Source organism: Lepus europaeus, chromosome 7 (genome assembly GCF_033115175.1).
Source record: "Lepus europaeus isolate LE1 chromosome 7, mLepTim1.pri, whole genome shotgun sequence".
Taxonomy (NCBI): Eukaryota; Metazoa; Chordata; class Mammalia; order Lagomorpha; family Leporidae; genus Lepus; species Lepus europaeus.
Genome location: NC_084833.1, coordinates 66,141,365 through 66,159,738, shown reverse-complemented (window position 1 = coordinate 66,159,738; position 18,374 = coordinate 66,141,365). Strand labels below are relative to the sequence as shown.

The window sequence follows — 18,374 nt, the reverse complement described above, 5'->3', positions numbered from 1 at the left end:
CACCCTGATTTAACACTTTCACCTAAAACAGGTTATGAATGCTCAAATACAGCCTAGATTTTGGCAGCTTAGATAAAAATACATTATCCTGCTATATTCTAGAAAAATGACCGTGGTATTGGTAAATCAAATGGCAAATGTGAATAAGCAGATTAGAGTTTCCCTAGAAACGGTGAGTTCCTTGTAAAGACTCAGCACAATTCATATTTCATTAAATAAGGACTAGTAGAATAAACGTGCAGCAAATATGAGACTAGGAAATGTAGTATTAGCTGAAATGGGTTATCTGTTGGTCACACATTTCACTCAGAGATATTAAAAGCATAGAAATGCTTCATAGGAAGCAATGCCCAATCAGTATATTGAACAAAATTTGATAATAGTCTTTACTGTTTTTTTTTTTTTTTAATTTGTTTATTTGAAAGGCAGAGTGACAGACAGGGAGAGACAGAGAGAGGGGGTTCTTCCGTCTTCTGATCCACTTCCCACATGGCTACAACAGCCAGGTCTGGGCCAGGGCGAAGCCAGGAGCCAGGAACTTCATTCTGGTCTCCTATGTGAGTGGTAGGAGCCCATAAAGTCCCATCTTCCACTGCTTCCTCAAGCGCATTAGCAGAGAGCTGATCAGAAGCAGAGCAGCAAGGATTCGAACTGCTGCCTCACAAGTACGGGGTATTGGCATCACAAGTAGCAGCTTAACCCACTGTGCCGCAATGCTGGACCCAACAGTCTCTATTTCTTAAAATAGATTCATTTATTCATTTGTAAAGAGAGCCAAAAAGAAATCAAGACTAATTGTAGAAAGGGCTTTGAATTTTTCCTTTTAGAAAGTTAAAAAAAAAAAAAGTGTACATGACCACAATAGCTTATTAGGTCCTTGACAACTACCATGTGGCACATTTCACATGGGAAGAAATGGTCAAAAGATCTGAATTTTCTGGAAGTTAACTCAAAAGCTTAATACAACTAGCAGTTCTGGATTTTATGGTATAGAATGGAATGGAATTTCCTTTATAATGAAAACAAGATCATGAGCTTTGCTTATAATAAATTTCCTCAAAGGTTTAGGCACCTTACAGTAGGTTGTTGCCAATCCAGTAAAACAGATGTTGAACAATAATAATGTAAATCTTAAACACAAACCCTATGATTTCATTCACCAAAGAGCTGAGACATGGATTTGCAGTCTGACAAACACCCTCGAAAGCCACCTTGCAGAGAAGTGCAGCTGGGCAGTGCTCGTGTGCTGATGGTCTGGGGCATGGGAGGCAAACTCCTAGGGCCACAGAGTGAATGTTTTAGGCTTTGCAGGCCTTAGAGGGTTTCTGCCACACGTACTTTCTGTCTTGCTGTTGGTAGAAACCATGCCTTTATCACGTAAGAACCACTCCTCTCTCGTAGACTACACAGCTGCAGAATGGATCTGGCTGGTGGGTGGCAGCTCACTGACCCCCAGCCTAGAGCCCTCGGATATTCTGTTTTTATCATTTTCTTTTAGGCAGAGATGGTCTCAAATGATTATTTTCAGGGACTCATATTTACATGCTGAAAAGATTTAACAAGTGCGCTCTGCTGTATTCTTAGAGGTAATTCTGCAAAACTTGATTTAAAAGGGATGACTGGCAGATCTGTCACTGCTGGGAAGGTTTCAGAAGCCTTATGACATTTTTTGGATTAAAAAAAATTAATTTATTTTCTTGAGAGGTAGAAAGAGAGCTCCCATCCACTGGTTTACTTCCCAAAAGCTCCCAAAGGCTTGGTGGCTGAAGACCAGAAGCAGGGTCTCAATCCAGGTCTCCCCATGTGGGAAGCAGGAACCCAATCACTTGAGCTGTGACTGCTGCCTCCCAGGGTCTGCATTAGCAGGAAGTTGGAATCAGGAGTCAGAACTGGGAATTGAACCCAGGCACTCTCACGTGGGATTTGGGCATTGTAACCTGTGGCCAAATGTCCACCTCCATATTGTGCATATTTAAGTAACTGATGACTAAATACTGTCCAAGTACCACATTTTGCTCTTTAAAGCAATGCAGTAGGTCTTGTTAGTAAGGGCTGACAAGGTGAGCAGAGTGTGGGATAACCTGTGGTTGGTGCTGTAATACTGACAGCTACTCAGATAAACAGAATGGGGAACTTCAGGTCATGTGCAGGACTGTAACTGAATTTCTTAATTTGGGTTTTCTGGTATGAAATATTCTTGCGGTCCATCTTTTCTACACTAGCCACTATCCAAAACAGGTAGTAATTTGCTGGGTTTACTGAGAAATGAAAACCTTGAGAGGAAGTCTTAGATATTTAAAGTGTATTAAATTGGGGGGGGGGGTGCAGTTGGTAATGCTTAGCTTTTACTCCAAATGGCTAAATGTGTGTCAACAACAGTAGAAATTCTGAAGATAACGACACTGCTCGAATCCTTTAGTGATTTCTCTTCTCTTAGCTGCTATGATTGCCCAGCACAGAAAGGCCTGTGCCTTGGTAAGATTCGTTATCTCTTATAATTTATATGTCACTGTCAAGGTTTCAAAGTCTATAGCCCAAAGTCAGAATTTTGTTTATGATTTCAATTTCAAATGACTCTTTATCTGAGTGTGGCTCTTTATCTGAGTATGGTGTGACCTTTGGTGCTATAGCACTGATAGCTCAGATAAACGAATGGGGAACTTTTAGGTCATTTGCAGACTGTAACTGAATTTCTTAATTGGGGTTTGAATTTTCCTTAATTATTGTTTGAATTTCAAATGACTTTATCTGAGTGTGACTCTTTATCTGAGTATAGGAAAGCTGATCTGGCTGGCAATTTTGAGGAAATTAATTCACTGGCATGCCCACACAGACCCCAGCAATGCTGGAGACCACCCCATTCCCACCCCTGCAACTACAGCTAGATGTTAGGAAAAAGGTGTCTCCTGGTTCTTAACAGAAGTGCAAAAGTTGAAAAAACAGCATTGGAACTTTTCAGTTAGATGGATCAAGGCGACATGGCTCTTCTTTTTTTCTTTTCCTCCACGAAAAGGTTATAATTACTTTAAAAAAGTTTACTTCTTTGAGAGGCAGAGAGGGTGAGGGAAACACAAGCATTCCCATCCACTGGTTTATCCCCCAAATGCCTGAAATGGGCAGGAGCCAAAGCTGGCAGCAGGGAACCCAATGCAGGTCTTGCATGTGGTGGCAGGAACGCAAGTGCGTGAGCCGTCGCCGCTGTCTCCCAAAGTCTGCCCTAGCAGGAAGCCTGAGTCAGAAGCAGAACTGGCTATTGGATCCAGGCACTCTGATAAGGGACACAGGCACCTTAACTGCTAGGTCAAATGCCTGCCCAGCTTTTAACCACATTTTAATCCTTATTTCCAAATGGTTAGAGCATAGTAAACAAAACGTAAGTGTAGACATCAAAAAACCAGACATCGTGATCCAACAATATTATAGCATTGATATGGTGGAGAATTTAACACAGAGGTAGATCTGCAGATAGCCACAGTTGCAAATTCCAGTGATGACTGGTTCTTTCTGAAACATCAGCTTTACATAAATGCTCGTCCAGTAGCACGTCATAAACCACAGGGCCAAAACAATTTCCTTAACTTGCTTAATTGTCAAATTTAGCAACAAATAACTGTTTTCAAGGATGAAGTATTATGCATTCATAAAACTCGTAAGAAATCTTTAAACTATCATACACTTTCAGGGACACTGGCTTTACAATAGAAGTTAATTATGAGAGGCATTTACAGATTTTCATGCACTATATGCAAGAAGTTATTGGCTTCTTAATTTTCTTTGACTGACACCACCTCTCCTTATTATAAGATAGATCCTCTTTGTATACAGAAAATTCAGATTTACTGCCCTGGAATGTTGCAGTATGGTTGAACTATAATATTTGATCTACTTCTGTTATTTGGGTTCTCATTTGCAGATTATTCACAAGCAAATCATTATCACAAGGATAAAAGATTTCTTCAGGAGTGGGGATGTTTTCATAAAAGCACCAAGGTAGGGAGGGGCAGCTAGAGAGGCTAATCAGATGACCACCATTACCTTTCACCTAGCTTTTCTAAAAAAAGAAAAGAAAAAAGTAAAATTGCTTCAGTTTCCCAAGTGAAATGGCAGCACAAGATGGATATTCATATGTGCAAGCAAGTTACTTCTTTTACATCCTCATAAAGCGGGTGTTCTCTAACGCAGAGTTCGTGATAGAGGCTCACGGAGGGGCACTTTCCACTTCGGTGACGTGCTCAGTGGGGAACTGGATTTTTGTATATTCTAGTTAACAGGAAGTTTTCCAAGAAAACAGAGGGAAGGGAGAAGGGACAAGTCCAACCTTGTAATGTCCCAGAATCCTAGAAGAAAAGATAAGGCCACTGAAATAAAGGTGGCTAGCAACATCCCATCGGTCAGCAGTGGCAGAGACAGACAGCCAATGCGACGGCTTGTTTTAGTTGCTGCACAGAGCCGCCGCATGACACACGGCTGCTGTGGGGAAGTAGAGGCTGGCTTCTGTGTCTGCTTTCCGCTCAGCACATCTACCAAGCTCGATGCTGAGCTTTCAAGCTCGACAGTCTATCAGAACTAGCATCTGTGAGGAACTGGCCACACTCTTAAAAGTCTTCCAGGCGTGCAGCTGCCTTTCCAACAAGGTACTGGGGAGCTTTGTTCAAGTTACTAAGGGTGATGGCGGCTGAATCCCTCACTCAACAAACTGCCCTGCTGGCCTCCGGATGAATCTGAGTTTTAATACTGCAGAATTTCAGTCATGAAGGAGTGCCTCTGTTTCTACCTGTAGATGCTCTATGAAGGATTATATCTGGCTGGAAAATACAAACAGATAATGGGATGAAACCAATGAATTCATTCAAGGGTGCACTAGCTAGTGGCCCTGGTAGCTGCAGATGAAATACACCCAGAAGTCAGTCATGAGGCACAAGAAAGAAAAGTCTTTTGACCTGGGCATTGGAACTGTTTAGTCTGATGTCCTCCTAAGCACAACCCACAGCCTCTCTGAGATGGGAAAACACTGCATAATGTTAAAAGTCAGTTTTCTGATATTTTCAAGCAAGTTATACTATTAGGATGGAATATCAAAGTTCACACCACCAGTCATGTTTTCTGAGTCATAAAAACATAAATAACCTAAAGATCTACAAAGATCAAAGGGAGCAGAGCAGTCACCTTTAACTGGCAGGGCTGTAGCATTCTGCAGGTGCTGTGGGCCCTCAGAAAGATTACGGGAGGGCCCATTTGCTCGGACTGGGAAGTGACAAGCATGGAACCCGGTGGTAAGTTCAAGCTTGTCTACAACACTGAGACACAGTGAAGAGCTACCCGGAATCCTGCAGCTAGCTAGCTTTCTTTTTTTTTTCATTTCCATCTTGGAAAACCATCCATGAGGTTAATATGACAACAGTATAAATCAAGGCTGACACAGTGCTGGCTCAAGCTGACCATCTGCATATGAGGTTTTTCCAGTCCTTAGCTCACTGTTTTCATTATTAATCAAATATTAAGAAAGTTATAATTCACATGTAACCCTTGTCAAAAAGAGAAAATGGTTAATTTCCTATGTCCAGCACAAACTGTTAATCTGTTAAGAAAAGCTCAGTTATCCCAGCATTCAAGTATGTACATACACATCATAACTGTTTCTTCATAAACAACTTAGGATGAGATAAAGCCATGAGCTAAACACCCAACAGGCCCCATTCTGCATGCGCTGTGTGGCTGGTAGCATTAGTTAGACGGGCCCTCCTTTATTGCGATGGTCATGATATATTTGAACATGTAGATCTCTAAGGATTTTCTTATTCCTTTTGCGAGGCCTATGGTAGATATATTTTTTTCCCTTGGTGGAATAATTCGTCAGTGGTTCCTGAGAGGCTCAAACATGATCACTGGCCAGATTCCGAAGAGAAACTGTTTGGAAACAAGTTAGGGCAAAATGAGAGAAGATAAAATTGTGGCATGCTATCCTTAGAAAGAATGAGAATGAGTGGGGCTAACACAACAGTGCTTGGTAGGTTTGCTAGTGACTGTCCTGGCATTTGAGGCCTGTACCCCTTCCAGGCTTGCACCCTATCTCAGAAGCTACTTTCATTTAACTTACTTAAATATATTAAGCATCTACTTTGTCAAGTATGGAGCTGGGCATTTAAATCCTCCATGATCCTTGAAACAACTCTAATGTAGCTGTTAACAGTTCCCTCTTATTGTTGAAGTAACTAAGGCTTCAAGAGAAGAGGCTTGTCCAAAATCGTTAGTAATAAGTGGAAGACTTGAGATGCAATGCTTTCTGGTTCCGAGGCCTGTGCTCACTCCACTACCTCTCCAGTCCTCCTTTCTTCTCCCATCCCCATCCCATGCTCCCAAAGTCCCCCCCAACACAAATATACACTAATATCTCTTGGGGACTCACCTTCACTTTTGGCCTGTATCTCAGGTAAAGTGTTCTTGTATATAAACTAAAAGAAAAGAGAGAGAGGGAAAGCTCTTCAGACTAATTTGTAATCCATGAAAATTGGCTTACTGACAAAGTTAACCATAATGCCTTCATAAATACAAACAAAAAACGACATTGGTATATTTTTTGTTCATTCAGCAATCTACTCTGTGTAGAACACTTGGAAGACGCTTGGGAAGACAGAAATGATCAACTCCCGGACCGCCTGTAGGACGTCTGTAGCTTGGCAGTGAGCCTTCCACTGAAGCTTGCTCTGACTAGTGATCCATCTAGTTTTGGGGTGCAAGGATTAAGGTAGAGCATTCTCAGCAATTTTGGAAATGTGTATGTCAGCTCTACAAGGGTTAAATGCAGGCATAAGGTTGGTGTTGTGGTGCGTGGATTAAATCCAAGTACATCGGCTAACAAGGAAGGTAACAAACTCTTTCATAGCATCCTTTGAAGTGAGTTGCCTCTGGAGATGAGATCAGTCTAAAATGAGTGCAAAGTAAGATATAATTATTTTTAAGTTTATTTTTATTTATTTAAGAGGGAGAGGGAAAAGGAGAGGGGGAAGGTGAGAGAGAGAAAGAGAGAAAGAGAGAAAGAAAGAGAGAGAGAGAGAGAATGAGAACTGTTCCCATCTGCTGATTTACTCCCCAAATGCCCACAATGGCAGGGACTAGGCCAGGCTGAAGCTGGGAGACAAAAGCCAGGATCTCAATCCAGCTCTCCCCAACTGAGTGGCAGGAACCCAATCACTTGGGTCATCACTGATATTTCCCGGGGTCCGCATCAGCAGAAAGCTGGAATCAGGAGCCAGAGTTGGGAACTGAACCCAGGCACTCCAAGTGGGATGCAGGTATCCTTACTAGTATCTTGACATTTAGGCCAGCACCTGCCCCCAAGTATTATATCATTTAGAACTGTCAGGGCGGATGTCATGGTGCAGCTGGTTAAGCCTTCACTTAGGGACACCTGCATCCCATATCAGAGTGCCAGTTCTAGTCCCAGTTCCTCAGCTGCTGCTGCTTTTTTTTTTTTTTTTTTAATTTATTTTATTTATTTGAAAGAGTTACAGAGAGAGGTAGAGACAGAGAGAGAGGTCTTCCATCAGCTGGTTCACTCTCCAAATGGCTGCAATGGCCGGAGCTGTGCCGATCTGAAGCCAAGAGCCAGGAGCTTCTTCCAGGTCTCCCATGTGGGTGCAGGGGCCCAAGGACTTGAGCCATCTTCTACTGCTTTCCCAGGCCGTAGCAGAGAGCTGGATTGGAAGAGGAGTAGCTGGGACTCGAACCAGCGTCCATATGGGATGCCGGTGCTTCAGGCCAGGGCTTTAACCCACTGTGCTACAGAGCTGGCCCCTCCCCAGCTTGTGAGCCAGCTTTCTCCTAATGCAATCTGGGAGACAGCAAATGATGGCTTGAGTACGTGGGTTCCTGCCACCCACATGGAGGACCTAAATGGAGTTCCAAGATTGTGGTTTTGGCCTGGCCCAGTCCTAGCTTTTGTGAACATCTGGGGAATGAGCCAGTAGATAGAAATTTTCTCTGTCTCTCCCTCCCTGTCAGTCTGCCTTTCAAGAAGATGGCATTCAAGAAAGAAAGAGAGAAGAGAAAGAAAAGAAAAGAGAAGAAAAGAAAGAAAAGAGAAGAAAAGCAATTGCTTACAACCTTATTCTAACAGTGTGTTTCAGATGCTAACCTCTAAAATAAAGTTGCTACCTTTTTCCTTCTCTTTAGGAAAGAATTCTGAACTGGGGTCAGAGAAGCCCTGGACTGAATCCTTGCCATTACCCCAGGCCTCCCAAATATTTAAGTACCTAACACATAAGGAGAGACACTTGACCATCAGCTTTCCATACATTTCATTCTGAAACTACTTACTAGGTGGGCATTACTATTCTCACTGTGCATATGAGAAATGGTCCCAGAAAGGTCAACTATTTCATTTAAGTGACCACAGCTAGTAAAGGGCAGAAGCAGGACTTTGAATGTAGGCTCTGTGACACCTTTAACTAATACAAGGAACCCTAACTAGCCCGTGACCCTGGGCAAGTCACTTATCTCTGGGCCCAGTTTCCTTCATCAAATGAAGAAGGTGGTTTCTAAGATGTGGTGCAGAGCTGGGGAATGTCTTGCCAGTGGGTCGCATAAGGCCCTCCAGATCATCTGGTCTGACCCCACCAAGGCAACTGCAGGTGGGTACTGAAATTCAATCAATCTACAGCAGGCTGATTTTTAAGTTAATAATTTTGTATGGCTCACAAATGATGTTGTAAATAGCTGGTCCTTGGCAGAAAAAAAGGTACCCCAGCCCTCTTTAGGAAGACAGAAAATTCTGGGCTCAAATCCAGGTGATAACACTAATCGGCCATGAGATCATGTGCAAGGTACTCGACTTCTCTGAGCTCATTTTCCCCATAACATAACTGCCTAGGGGACTGGTATGAAGACTAAAGGACATTTATATGTATACACACATATACACATACATATATTTTATATATTTACACATACATATATACACATAAACACACATACACACACATAAAGTCCCTAGCCCAAATGAGGCTATGTGTTAAAAAAGTCAAACTGGTTTTATGGGAAGTTTGAAACATAAACATAACTATCTATTACATAAAGTTGTTAAAATTATCTTTCTGTTATTTGTATCATCTATTGTGGTTATTTATGCTTTTCTTCTTGTTTAGTGGCACCATGTGTGCTAGTTAATTACTGCACTTTAGTTCTAAATCCACTTTTTTCACAAATTGATTTATTGAGATACAACTGATAGATAAAAAATTGCATATATTTAACGAATACAGTTTGATGAGTTTGGGTATATGCATACACCTTGAAACCATCACCACATAGTAATAAACATGTTCATTAATACCAAAAGTTTCCTTGTGCCCCTCTTTATTTTAAAGATATTTATTTATTTATTTGAAAAGCAGAGTTATATAGAGAGGAAGAGACAGAGAGAAAAAAAGAGATCTTTCAGTTACGAGTTCATTCCCCAAATCGTTACAACAGCTGGGGCCAGACCAAGCTGAAGCCAGGAGTCTGTACCTCCATCCAGGTCTCCTACAGGGGTGGCAGGGGCTCAAGTAACTTGGGTCATTTTCTGTTGCTTTCCCAGGCACATTAGCAGGGATCTGGATCAGAAGTGAGCAGCTGGGACTTGAACTGGCATCCATATGGGATTTTCATGTTGCAGGCAGTGGCGTAACCACGTGCCACTGTAGGCCCCCTTTTTTCCACATGTGAATTCATTTTTCACTGATTTTATAATTACAGACAAGATTTTTATTCATTTCACCTAAAATCATGGTATCTTTTATGGTGCTATAAATTTTTTGTATTTATAATTTCAAATGTCTGAAGAACATTCTAAAACTTACTTTATGATTCTGTCCTAACTTTATTTATTTATTTTTTTAAATAAATCTTTTTTTTTTTTTTTTTTTTTTTTTTTTTACAGGCAGAGTGGATAGTGAGAGAGAGAGAAAGGTCTTCCTTTTTGCCGTTGGTTCACCCTCCAATGGCCGCTGCGGCCAGCGCATTGTGCTGATCCGAAGGCAGGAGCCAGGTGCTTCTCCTGGTCTCCCATGCGGGTGCAGGACCCAAGGACTTGGGCCATCCTCCACTGCCTTCCCGGGCCATAGCAGAGAGCTGGCCTGGAAGAGGGGCAACTGGGATAGAATCCGGCGCCCCAACCAGGACTAGAACCCAGTGTGCCAGCGCCGCAAGGCGGAGGATTAGCCTGTTAAGCCACGGCGCCGGCCCTGTCCTAACTTTTGAGTCATTCCATTTTTCTTTTATTGTTGTTTTGCTAAATTAAATAATACTGTGATAAACATTTTTGTTTTTACATACATATTTTAATTTTATGGGTTATTTCTTTAGGATAAATTCCTGGGGATATATATAATATCTGGAATTAAAAAAAGTAAACATTTGTATGAACACATGATATAATATCAAATTTCTGTCCAAATGGTTGCATTAATTTACATGCTAGGTAATGTGAGATCAAACCACTTTCAGTGTAAACTTTAGGGGAATTTCAAAAAACTATAGCTCACTTTATATAAAATGTATCCCCCCCTTTTTAAAAAAAGCTTATTTATTTCTCTTCTACTTGAAAGAGAGAGGGAGAGAGGGGGAAAGGAAGGGAAGGGGAAGAGAGGGAGGGAGGGGGAGAGAGAGACAATCTTCTATCCACAGGTTCACTCTCCAAATGCCCACAATACACAGGGCTAGGTCAGGCTAAAGCTGGGATTTGGGAACTCAATCCATCACTTGCTTCCTCCTTGGGGACACATCAACAGGAAGCTGGAATTGGGAGCAGAGCTGGGACTCGAAGCCAGGCCCTTCAGTATGGGATTCAGGCATCTTTATTTTATTAATTAATTTTTTTTGACAGGCAGAGTGGACAGTGAAAGAGAGAGAGACAGAAAGGTCTTCCATTTGCCGTTGGTTAACCCTCCAATGGCCGCTGCGGCCAGTGCGCTGCGGCCGGCGCACTGCGCTGATCTGAAGCCAGGAGCCAGGTGTTTCTCCTGGTCTCCCATGGGGTGCAGGGCCCAAGGACTTGGGCCATCCTCCACTGCACTCCCAGGCCACAGCAGAGAGCTGGCCTGGAAGAGGGGCAACTGGGACAGAATCCGGCGCCCCGACTGGGACTAGAACCCAGTGTGCCGGCGCCGCAAGGCGGAGGATTAGCCACTGGCCGGGATTCAGGCATCTTAATTGTTAGACCAAACACCTGCCCCTGGCTGCCTTCCTTTTCCCTTCAAAGTTTGACCTCTATAAGCAAAGATATGCTGATCAACAGGAAACCAGAAATGTTTATATCTTGTACTAAAAATGGAGATGAATGATCTACCTAAAATATACATTAGGTGTCAGAGGTCAGTACAAGTGCTTCACTTTAAGGACAAGGAAACTTCAGAGAGGGGAAGGGACTTGCTTAAGGTTACTCAGTGGCAGAGGCAAAGCTGGATAATAAGTTGTAGATTTTGTATCTTAATATTTTATATACACTCCATCCTATTCAATGAGTAAAGGAAAACAAAACCAGCCACTCCAATGTGAGGCCAAACAAAGTCTCCGCTTCCTACCTGAAAAGGATGTGAAGATAAGAACCAAGGCCAGTTAAAATATGCCACCATGCATGGAACTGGGTGGTAACACCTATGATAGGGGGCACCTTCTTTCGAAAATTCCTGTGTGGAAAGGGGGGAAAAATCACCATATTAAATTTTAAAAATATTTAGGAAATAAATATAGAACACTTTGAAGTAGCATTCTCAAATATGGCTATTATTTAATTCCCTTAAGTGTGTCATAGTCCACCATGTTGTTTTCCACAGTGTATTTTGCTGAATAACATTCCTGGCCAAAATTTCTTGAGAAAATGACTCTTGAGGTAAAAAAAAATCTGTGAAACATCATACAGTTTATCGCCGTCTTGGAGATTTTTAATGCATATTAACAGATTAAAGGCTTTGAAAAACCCTACCAAAACCAAAATATCTTCCATTTATTTTCAGGTGACTAATATATGGATTTTTTCAGGTAATTCTTATTAATACTTCATGGAATAAGTGTTTTGGAACATATTTTGGAAAACAGAAATGTAGTCAGCTATACACTTAATCAAACTAGCTCCATGCTTTTCCTGTATCCTACATACAACCATCACCTCTCACAGCACCATATAGTTCACAAAATTGTTTTATAGCTGTCATTTCACTTCATAGTGAGTGATTATTTGGGAAGGCTATTAATTTTACTTTACAGATTAGGAACCTAAAATTCAGAGAAAACATTATATGAGTTTCCTAGGTCAATGAGCTAGTGGCACAGCTGGCTCTCAAATTCTGGATCTTCCATGTATTAGAGGAGAAAAACCCCGTGAAGCTTTTCTAGACATCCGCATGAATTTCTGAGGTGACTTTCATCTCCAAGAGCCTACTTTGCTTCTCAGTGGTTCCTTCCCAGGGGATGATGCTCTCCCTCAGCAGATAGAAAGCTTCGCGGTGTTCTGCTCACTCCTCATTCAGAACCACTCACCTGGAACTCAGTTTTTTAAGCAGGATACATTGCTTGTTTGTCCACATTTAAGGTCTACATTTACTTATTTAACTTTTTACAATGAAGAATTTCAAGCATTCAAAAGTAGATAAAATAATAAAGTACTAATTATTCAACTTCAACAACTTACCAACCTATGGTCCATCTGTGGCATCTAAACTCTCATCTACTTCTCTCTCCCATTTTACTTTGAAGCAACTCTCATATATTATAACATTTTTATCTCTAAATATTTCACTATGTAATTCTAAAGATTAAAACCTCTTTTTTTATTTTTTATTTATTTGACAGATAGTTAGACAGTGAGAGAGATAGTTAGACAGTGAGAGAGACAGAGAGAAAGGTCTTCCTTCCATTGGTTCACTCCCCAAATGGCCGCCATGGCTGGCGCTGCATGGATCTGAAGCCAGGAGCCAGGTGTTTCTTCCTGGTCTCCCATGCGGGTGCAGGGGCTCAAGCATCTTGGCCATCCTCCACTGCCTTCCTGGGGCACACTGGAGAGCTGGGATGGAAGAGGAGCAACCGGGACTAGAACCGGGCACCCATATGGGGTGCCGGCGCCACAGGAGGAGGATTAACCAAGTGAGCCACAGCACCAGCCCTAAAACCTCTTTAAAACATAACCACATACCATTTACATCTAAAAATATTAACAATAATCCCCTAATATCAAATAAGTAATTACTGAACAAAAATCCAAGTTTCTTTCTTTTTTTTCTCTTGACAGGCAGAATTAGACAGTGAGAGAGAGAGACAGAGAGAAAGGTCTTCCTTCCATTGGTTCACCCCTCAAAATGGTTGCTACGGCCGGCGCGCTTTGCCAATCTGAAGGCAGGAGCCAGGTGCTTCCTCCTGGTCTTCCATGCAGGTGCAGGGCTCAAGCACTTGGGCCATCCTCCACTGGCTTCCAGGGCCAGAGCAGAGAGCTGGACTGGAAGAGGAGCAACTGGGACAGACTCTGGCACCCCAACCAGGACTAGAACCTGGGGTGCCGGCGCCGCAGGCGGAGGATTAGCCTAGTGAGCCGCGGCGCCGGCCCAATTTTTCTTTAAGATTTTGTTTTACAACTGGTTTGTTTGAATCAGGATCCAAGAAAGGCCAGCAGATTGCACTTGGTTAATCTATCTCTTAGACCTCTTAATCTATGTCATCCTTTATGTGTTTCCATCACCCCCTGTTCTGTAATTCATTTGCTGAAGAGATCAGGACATGTATCTTATACACTTCTTAGTCTAAATATTGCTAATTGTTGTGTTAGTCATTATATTTCTCTGTGTTTGTGAAAACTATTAGGTCACAGAATCTGCAGCTGGAATGACTCACTAGTTTAATGTATTTAACAAGATTTTATGGAAATTAAGGCCTGGAGAAATAATATCTTATGATTATCTTAGACATAGGTCTAAGATTTAAATTCCTGACAATACATAATTGATGATAAGAAAAGGAACACTTACCTTTCTTAGAAAATAACATTAAGCATGTAACAGCATAGATTTATATTCATGTTATTTCATATGCTTATTACAAATCATCTCTAATTATTCAAGAAAGTAGGCCAGCGCTGCGGCTCAATAGGCTAATCCTCCGCCTGCGGCGCCGGCACACAGGGTTCTAGTCCCGGTCGGGGCACCGGATTCTGTCCCAGTTGCCCCTCTTCCAGGCCAGCTCTCTGGTGTGGCCCAGGAGTGCAGTGGAGGATGGCCCAAGTCTTTGGGCTCTATACCGCATGGGAGACCAGGAGAAGCACCTGGCTCCTGGCTTCGGATCAGCGCGGTGTGCTGGCTGCAGCAGCCATTGGAAGGTGAACCAATGGCAAACAGAAGACCTTTCTCTCTGTCTCTCTCTCTTTCACTGTCCACTCTGCCTGTTAAAAAATAATTTAAAAAAGGCCGGCGCCGCGGCTCACTAGGCTAATCCTCCGCCTAGCGGCGCCAGCACACCGGGTTCTAGTCCCGGTCGGGGCACCGGATTCTGTCCCGGTTGCCCCTCTTCCAGGCCAGCTCTCTGCTATGGCCAGGGAGTGCAGTGGGGTGCTTGGGCCCTGCACCCCATGGGAGACCATGAGAAGCACCTGGCTCCTGCCATCGGATCGGCGCGGTGCGCCGGCCGCAGTGCGCCAACCACGGCGGCCATTGGAGGGTGAACCAACGGCAAAGGAAGACCTTTCTCTCTGTCTCTCTCTCACTGTCCACTCTGCCTGTCAAAAATAAAAAAAAAATTTAAAAATAAAAAAAAAATTTAAAAAAAAGAAAGAAAGTAGATGAAGTAGGTTGCAAAGATGTACTCAAAATTTGATTAGCTATCTAAGTTCTGTGAAGTACATACGCAAAAACCCAAGCCCTGTGGACATGATGAGGTATTCTCCAAACTTTTAGGGAGTTTAAATAGGTGCTCCTACATCTCAACCGTCTTGAGCTGCACACAGCTGCCGTATGTCAACAATGGTAAACGTTCATCTCAGGGCATTATTATTTCTACATGCCTATGAAACTCTGCTTCACAGAATGTTTCTAAAAATATTTCTCAAGAAATGAAAAATTTCATCTTACCTCAGTGAAACACAAAAGATGTTATCTATATTCCATAATAAAAATCCAAACAAAAATACACCCAAGGAGGTATAACCCAGTCCTCTAAGCCATGGATAAACCCTGTGGGGCAAAAAAGAAAACAAAAGGAAAATTTTCTTAAGTCACGTCATAGTCAAAGCTTGAAGTTAACACTTTTATGAGAAGGAAAGTTTTTATTAGTATAAAAATGAAACCTATCCTTTAAATTCTCTAATATATTTGCCTACTATATTTAGTCATTAAAAAGCACTGGGCCACCGAGACTTTGCAAAGTATATAAGGAAGGCAACTGAAAGTGTCCAACAACTTCTTCAGGAACAGGAGACATGGGACTGATGGATTAGAATTAGCACAGTCACATACTCTGTGTCAGGTATGTATTATACATACATACATACACACTCATTAACTAAATCAGTAATACTAGCTTAATTCAGAAAGTTCAGGGAAAAGCCTTATTATTAAGTGAAAAAACTAGAATTAAAATCTTTTACACTAAAACAAACTTATCTTTTATTATAAAAAATTCTCACTTGAGAGACAGAGAAAGCAAGACAGATAGGGAGGAAGAGCTTGAATCGGCTGGTTCACCTGCCACCCCGCTTTCCAATGCCTGCAATGGCTATGGTTCGGCTGGGGCTAAAGCCAGGAAATGGGTGTCAGGAACTCAACTGCTTACGTCACCACCACTGCCTCCCAGGGGCTGCTTTAGTAGGAAGCTGTTATCAGAGGCCTAAGTCCTGAATGAACCCAGGCACTCCAATGTGGGACATCCTAACCGGAGGTTTCACTGCTAGGCTAAATGCCTGCCCCTAAACTTATCTTTTAATTCCATTTCCATGAACTTTGTGATGTACCCTTGTATATATTGAGTACGTGTGTGTGCCAGACACTGTTCTAAGCACTAGCAGTGAATAAAGAAAAAGTACTTGCTCCCAAGGAATCTGCAGTATAGTTGGGGGAAATAAACAAGTAAATACATAACTGGTTATGAATGCCTTGAGGAAAAATAAGAGCTGCTAAGGGGAGAATGATATGGAGGTATTTGGATGGGGTTTGCATACACACACATACACACACCCTGAAATGCAGCTATTATTCTTTTCATTTTGCTGATAAAGAAACTGAAGCTTGGTCAGTTACTCAAAATAGTAAAAGCAGCTTATACACATTTTATAGCTTCAACTAGGTATAACAGACTTACATTAAACTGTATATACTATTTAAAGTGTGTATTAGTATACATCCATGGAACCACCATTACAATCATAACAACATATCAATCACTTTCAAAAGCATAGTTTACATTTTTTAGAATGGAATAAACAAAATCATACCACATATATTCTTTACCGTATGGCCTCTTCCATTTGACATAATTAGTTTTGAGATTCACCCATGTTATGTAAATCAATAGTTTCTTTCCTTTTACTGCTGAGGAAATAGCACAATTTGTTTATCTGTCCAAATCCTGGTGAACATTTGTGTTGTTTCCAGTTTTTGACCATTTACTATTTACAAATAAAGCAGCTATGAATAATCATAACTAAGACTTGGTATGAACATAGGCCTTCATTTCTCTTGGGTAAAAAGCTAGGAGAGGAGTGGCTGGGCTGTACAACAGGTAATGTTTACAATTTTAAGATACCGCTGAGCTACTTTCCTACAAGACGACACCATTTCACATTACTACCAGCACATGAATGCTTCATTTGTTCCCTGTCCTTGCCAACATTAGGTACAATGTTGGTCCTTTCATTTCAGTGGTATGTAGTGGTATCTCACTGTGGTTTTAATGTGCACCCAATGACTAATGTTATTGGGCATCTTTTCATGTACTTGTTTGCCATCCATATATCTTCTTTGATAGTATTGTTTGCCTTCTTATTGAGTTGTAAGAGTTCTTTATATACTGTATATTTAAGTTCTTTGTTTTATATTTATATACATATACATTGCAAATATATTCTCAGTATGATTTGTCTTTCATGTTGTGAACATAGTCCTTTGAAGAACAAAAGTTTGTAGTTTTGTTGAAGTTCAATTTATTTTTCTTTACAGTTTGTGTTTTGTGTCCTAATTAGTGAATTTTTACTTAACCAAAAAGCATTAACTGAGATATGAAGCTGTTATTGAAGATTTCTATGTTTTCTTCTAGAAGTTTCGTTATTTTAGATTTTACACTTGGGGATGTAATTCACTCCTGTTAAATTTTTATAATGGTATAAGGTTGAAGTTCACTTTCTTAATGAGAATATTCAGTTTTTCCAGCACAATTTGTTGAAAAGATGATCTTTTCCTCACTGGATTACCTTGGTGTGTTTGTTGAAAATCAGGTCAGTATGGGTGTGAGGTCTATTTTTGGATGTTCTATTGATCTAAATTTATCTTTACCACCAATACATTGTCTTGAAGCATAGAGGATATCAAATAAGTCCTCTAACTTTGTTACTGGTTTTTTTTTTTTGTTTGTTTTTGTTTTTGTTTTTTTTTTTTGACAGGCAGAGTGGACAGTGAGAGAGAGAGACAGAAAGGTCTTCCTTTTGCTGTTGATTCACCCTCCAATGGCCGCCGCGGCTGGCGCGCTGCGGCCGGCGCACCGCGCTGATCCGATGGCAGGAGCCAGGTGCTTCTCATGGTCTCCCATGGGGTGCAGGGCCCAAGTACTTGGGCCATCCTCCACTGCACTCCCTGGCCACAGCAGAGAGCTGGCCTGGAAGAGGGGCAACCGGGACAGAATCCGGTGCCCCGACCGGGACTAGAACCCGGTGTGCCGGCGCCGCAAGGCGGAGGATTAGCCTAGTGAGCCGTGGTGCTGGCACTTGGTTACTGTTTTTCAAAACTAGTTTAGCTATTCTAGATCCACTGCATCCTCACAAAAATGTCAAAATCAGTTTCTTAATTTTTATCAAAAAAGCCAGCTGAGATTTTGATTGTGATTGGAACCTACGGATCAATTTGGGAAAACTGATAACAATACTGATTTTTATAATTCATAATATGGTGTATCTCTCCATCTATTTAGATCTTTAATTTACCTCAGGAAAAACAGCACATTGTAGTTTTCCATGTACAGATCTTATTATTTGCTAGTTTAATCCCCAAATATTTGATGTTTTTTGATGTTACTGTAAATTATATTTTTAAAGTTTCACTTTTTAATTAGTCACTGCTAGTCCATAGGAATGATTTTTTATTTTTATTTATTTTTTAAAGATTTATTTATTTGAGAGGCAGAGTTACAGACAGTGAGAGAAAGAGAGA

The 18,374-nt window shown here is 41.4% G+C and overlaps 1 protein-coding gene across 3 annotated transcripts in view; it reads right to left on the bottom strand.

Moving 5' to 3' along the window:
- Positions 1 to 418: 418 nt before the first annotated feature.
- ACER3 (alkaline ceramidase 3) overlaps positions 419 to 18,374 on the bottom strand; it is a 141,486-nt gene continuing 123,530 nt past the window's right edge. For all 3 annotated transcript variants that reach the window (XM_062196751.1, XM_062196752.1, XM_062196753.1), the window contains 4 exons: positions 15,090 to 15,191; positions 11,562 to 11,666; positions 6,407 to 6,452; positions 419 to 5,907 (listed from right to left, as the gene is read on the bottom strand). In XM_062196751.1, the coding sequence (XP_062052735.1) occupies positions 5,854 to 5,907; positions 6,407 to 6,452; positions 11,562 to 11,666; positions 15,090 to 15,191 (307 nt within the window). In that variant the 3' untranslated portion in view covers positions 419 to 5,853. The remainder of the gene's footprint in view (positions 5,908 to 6,406; positions 6,453 to 11,561; positions 11,667 to 15,089; positions 15,192 to 18,374) is intronic.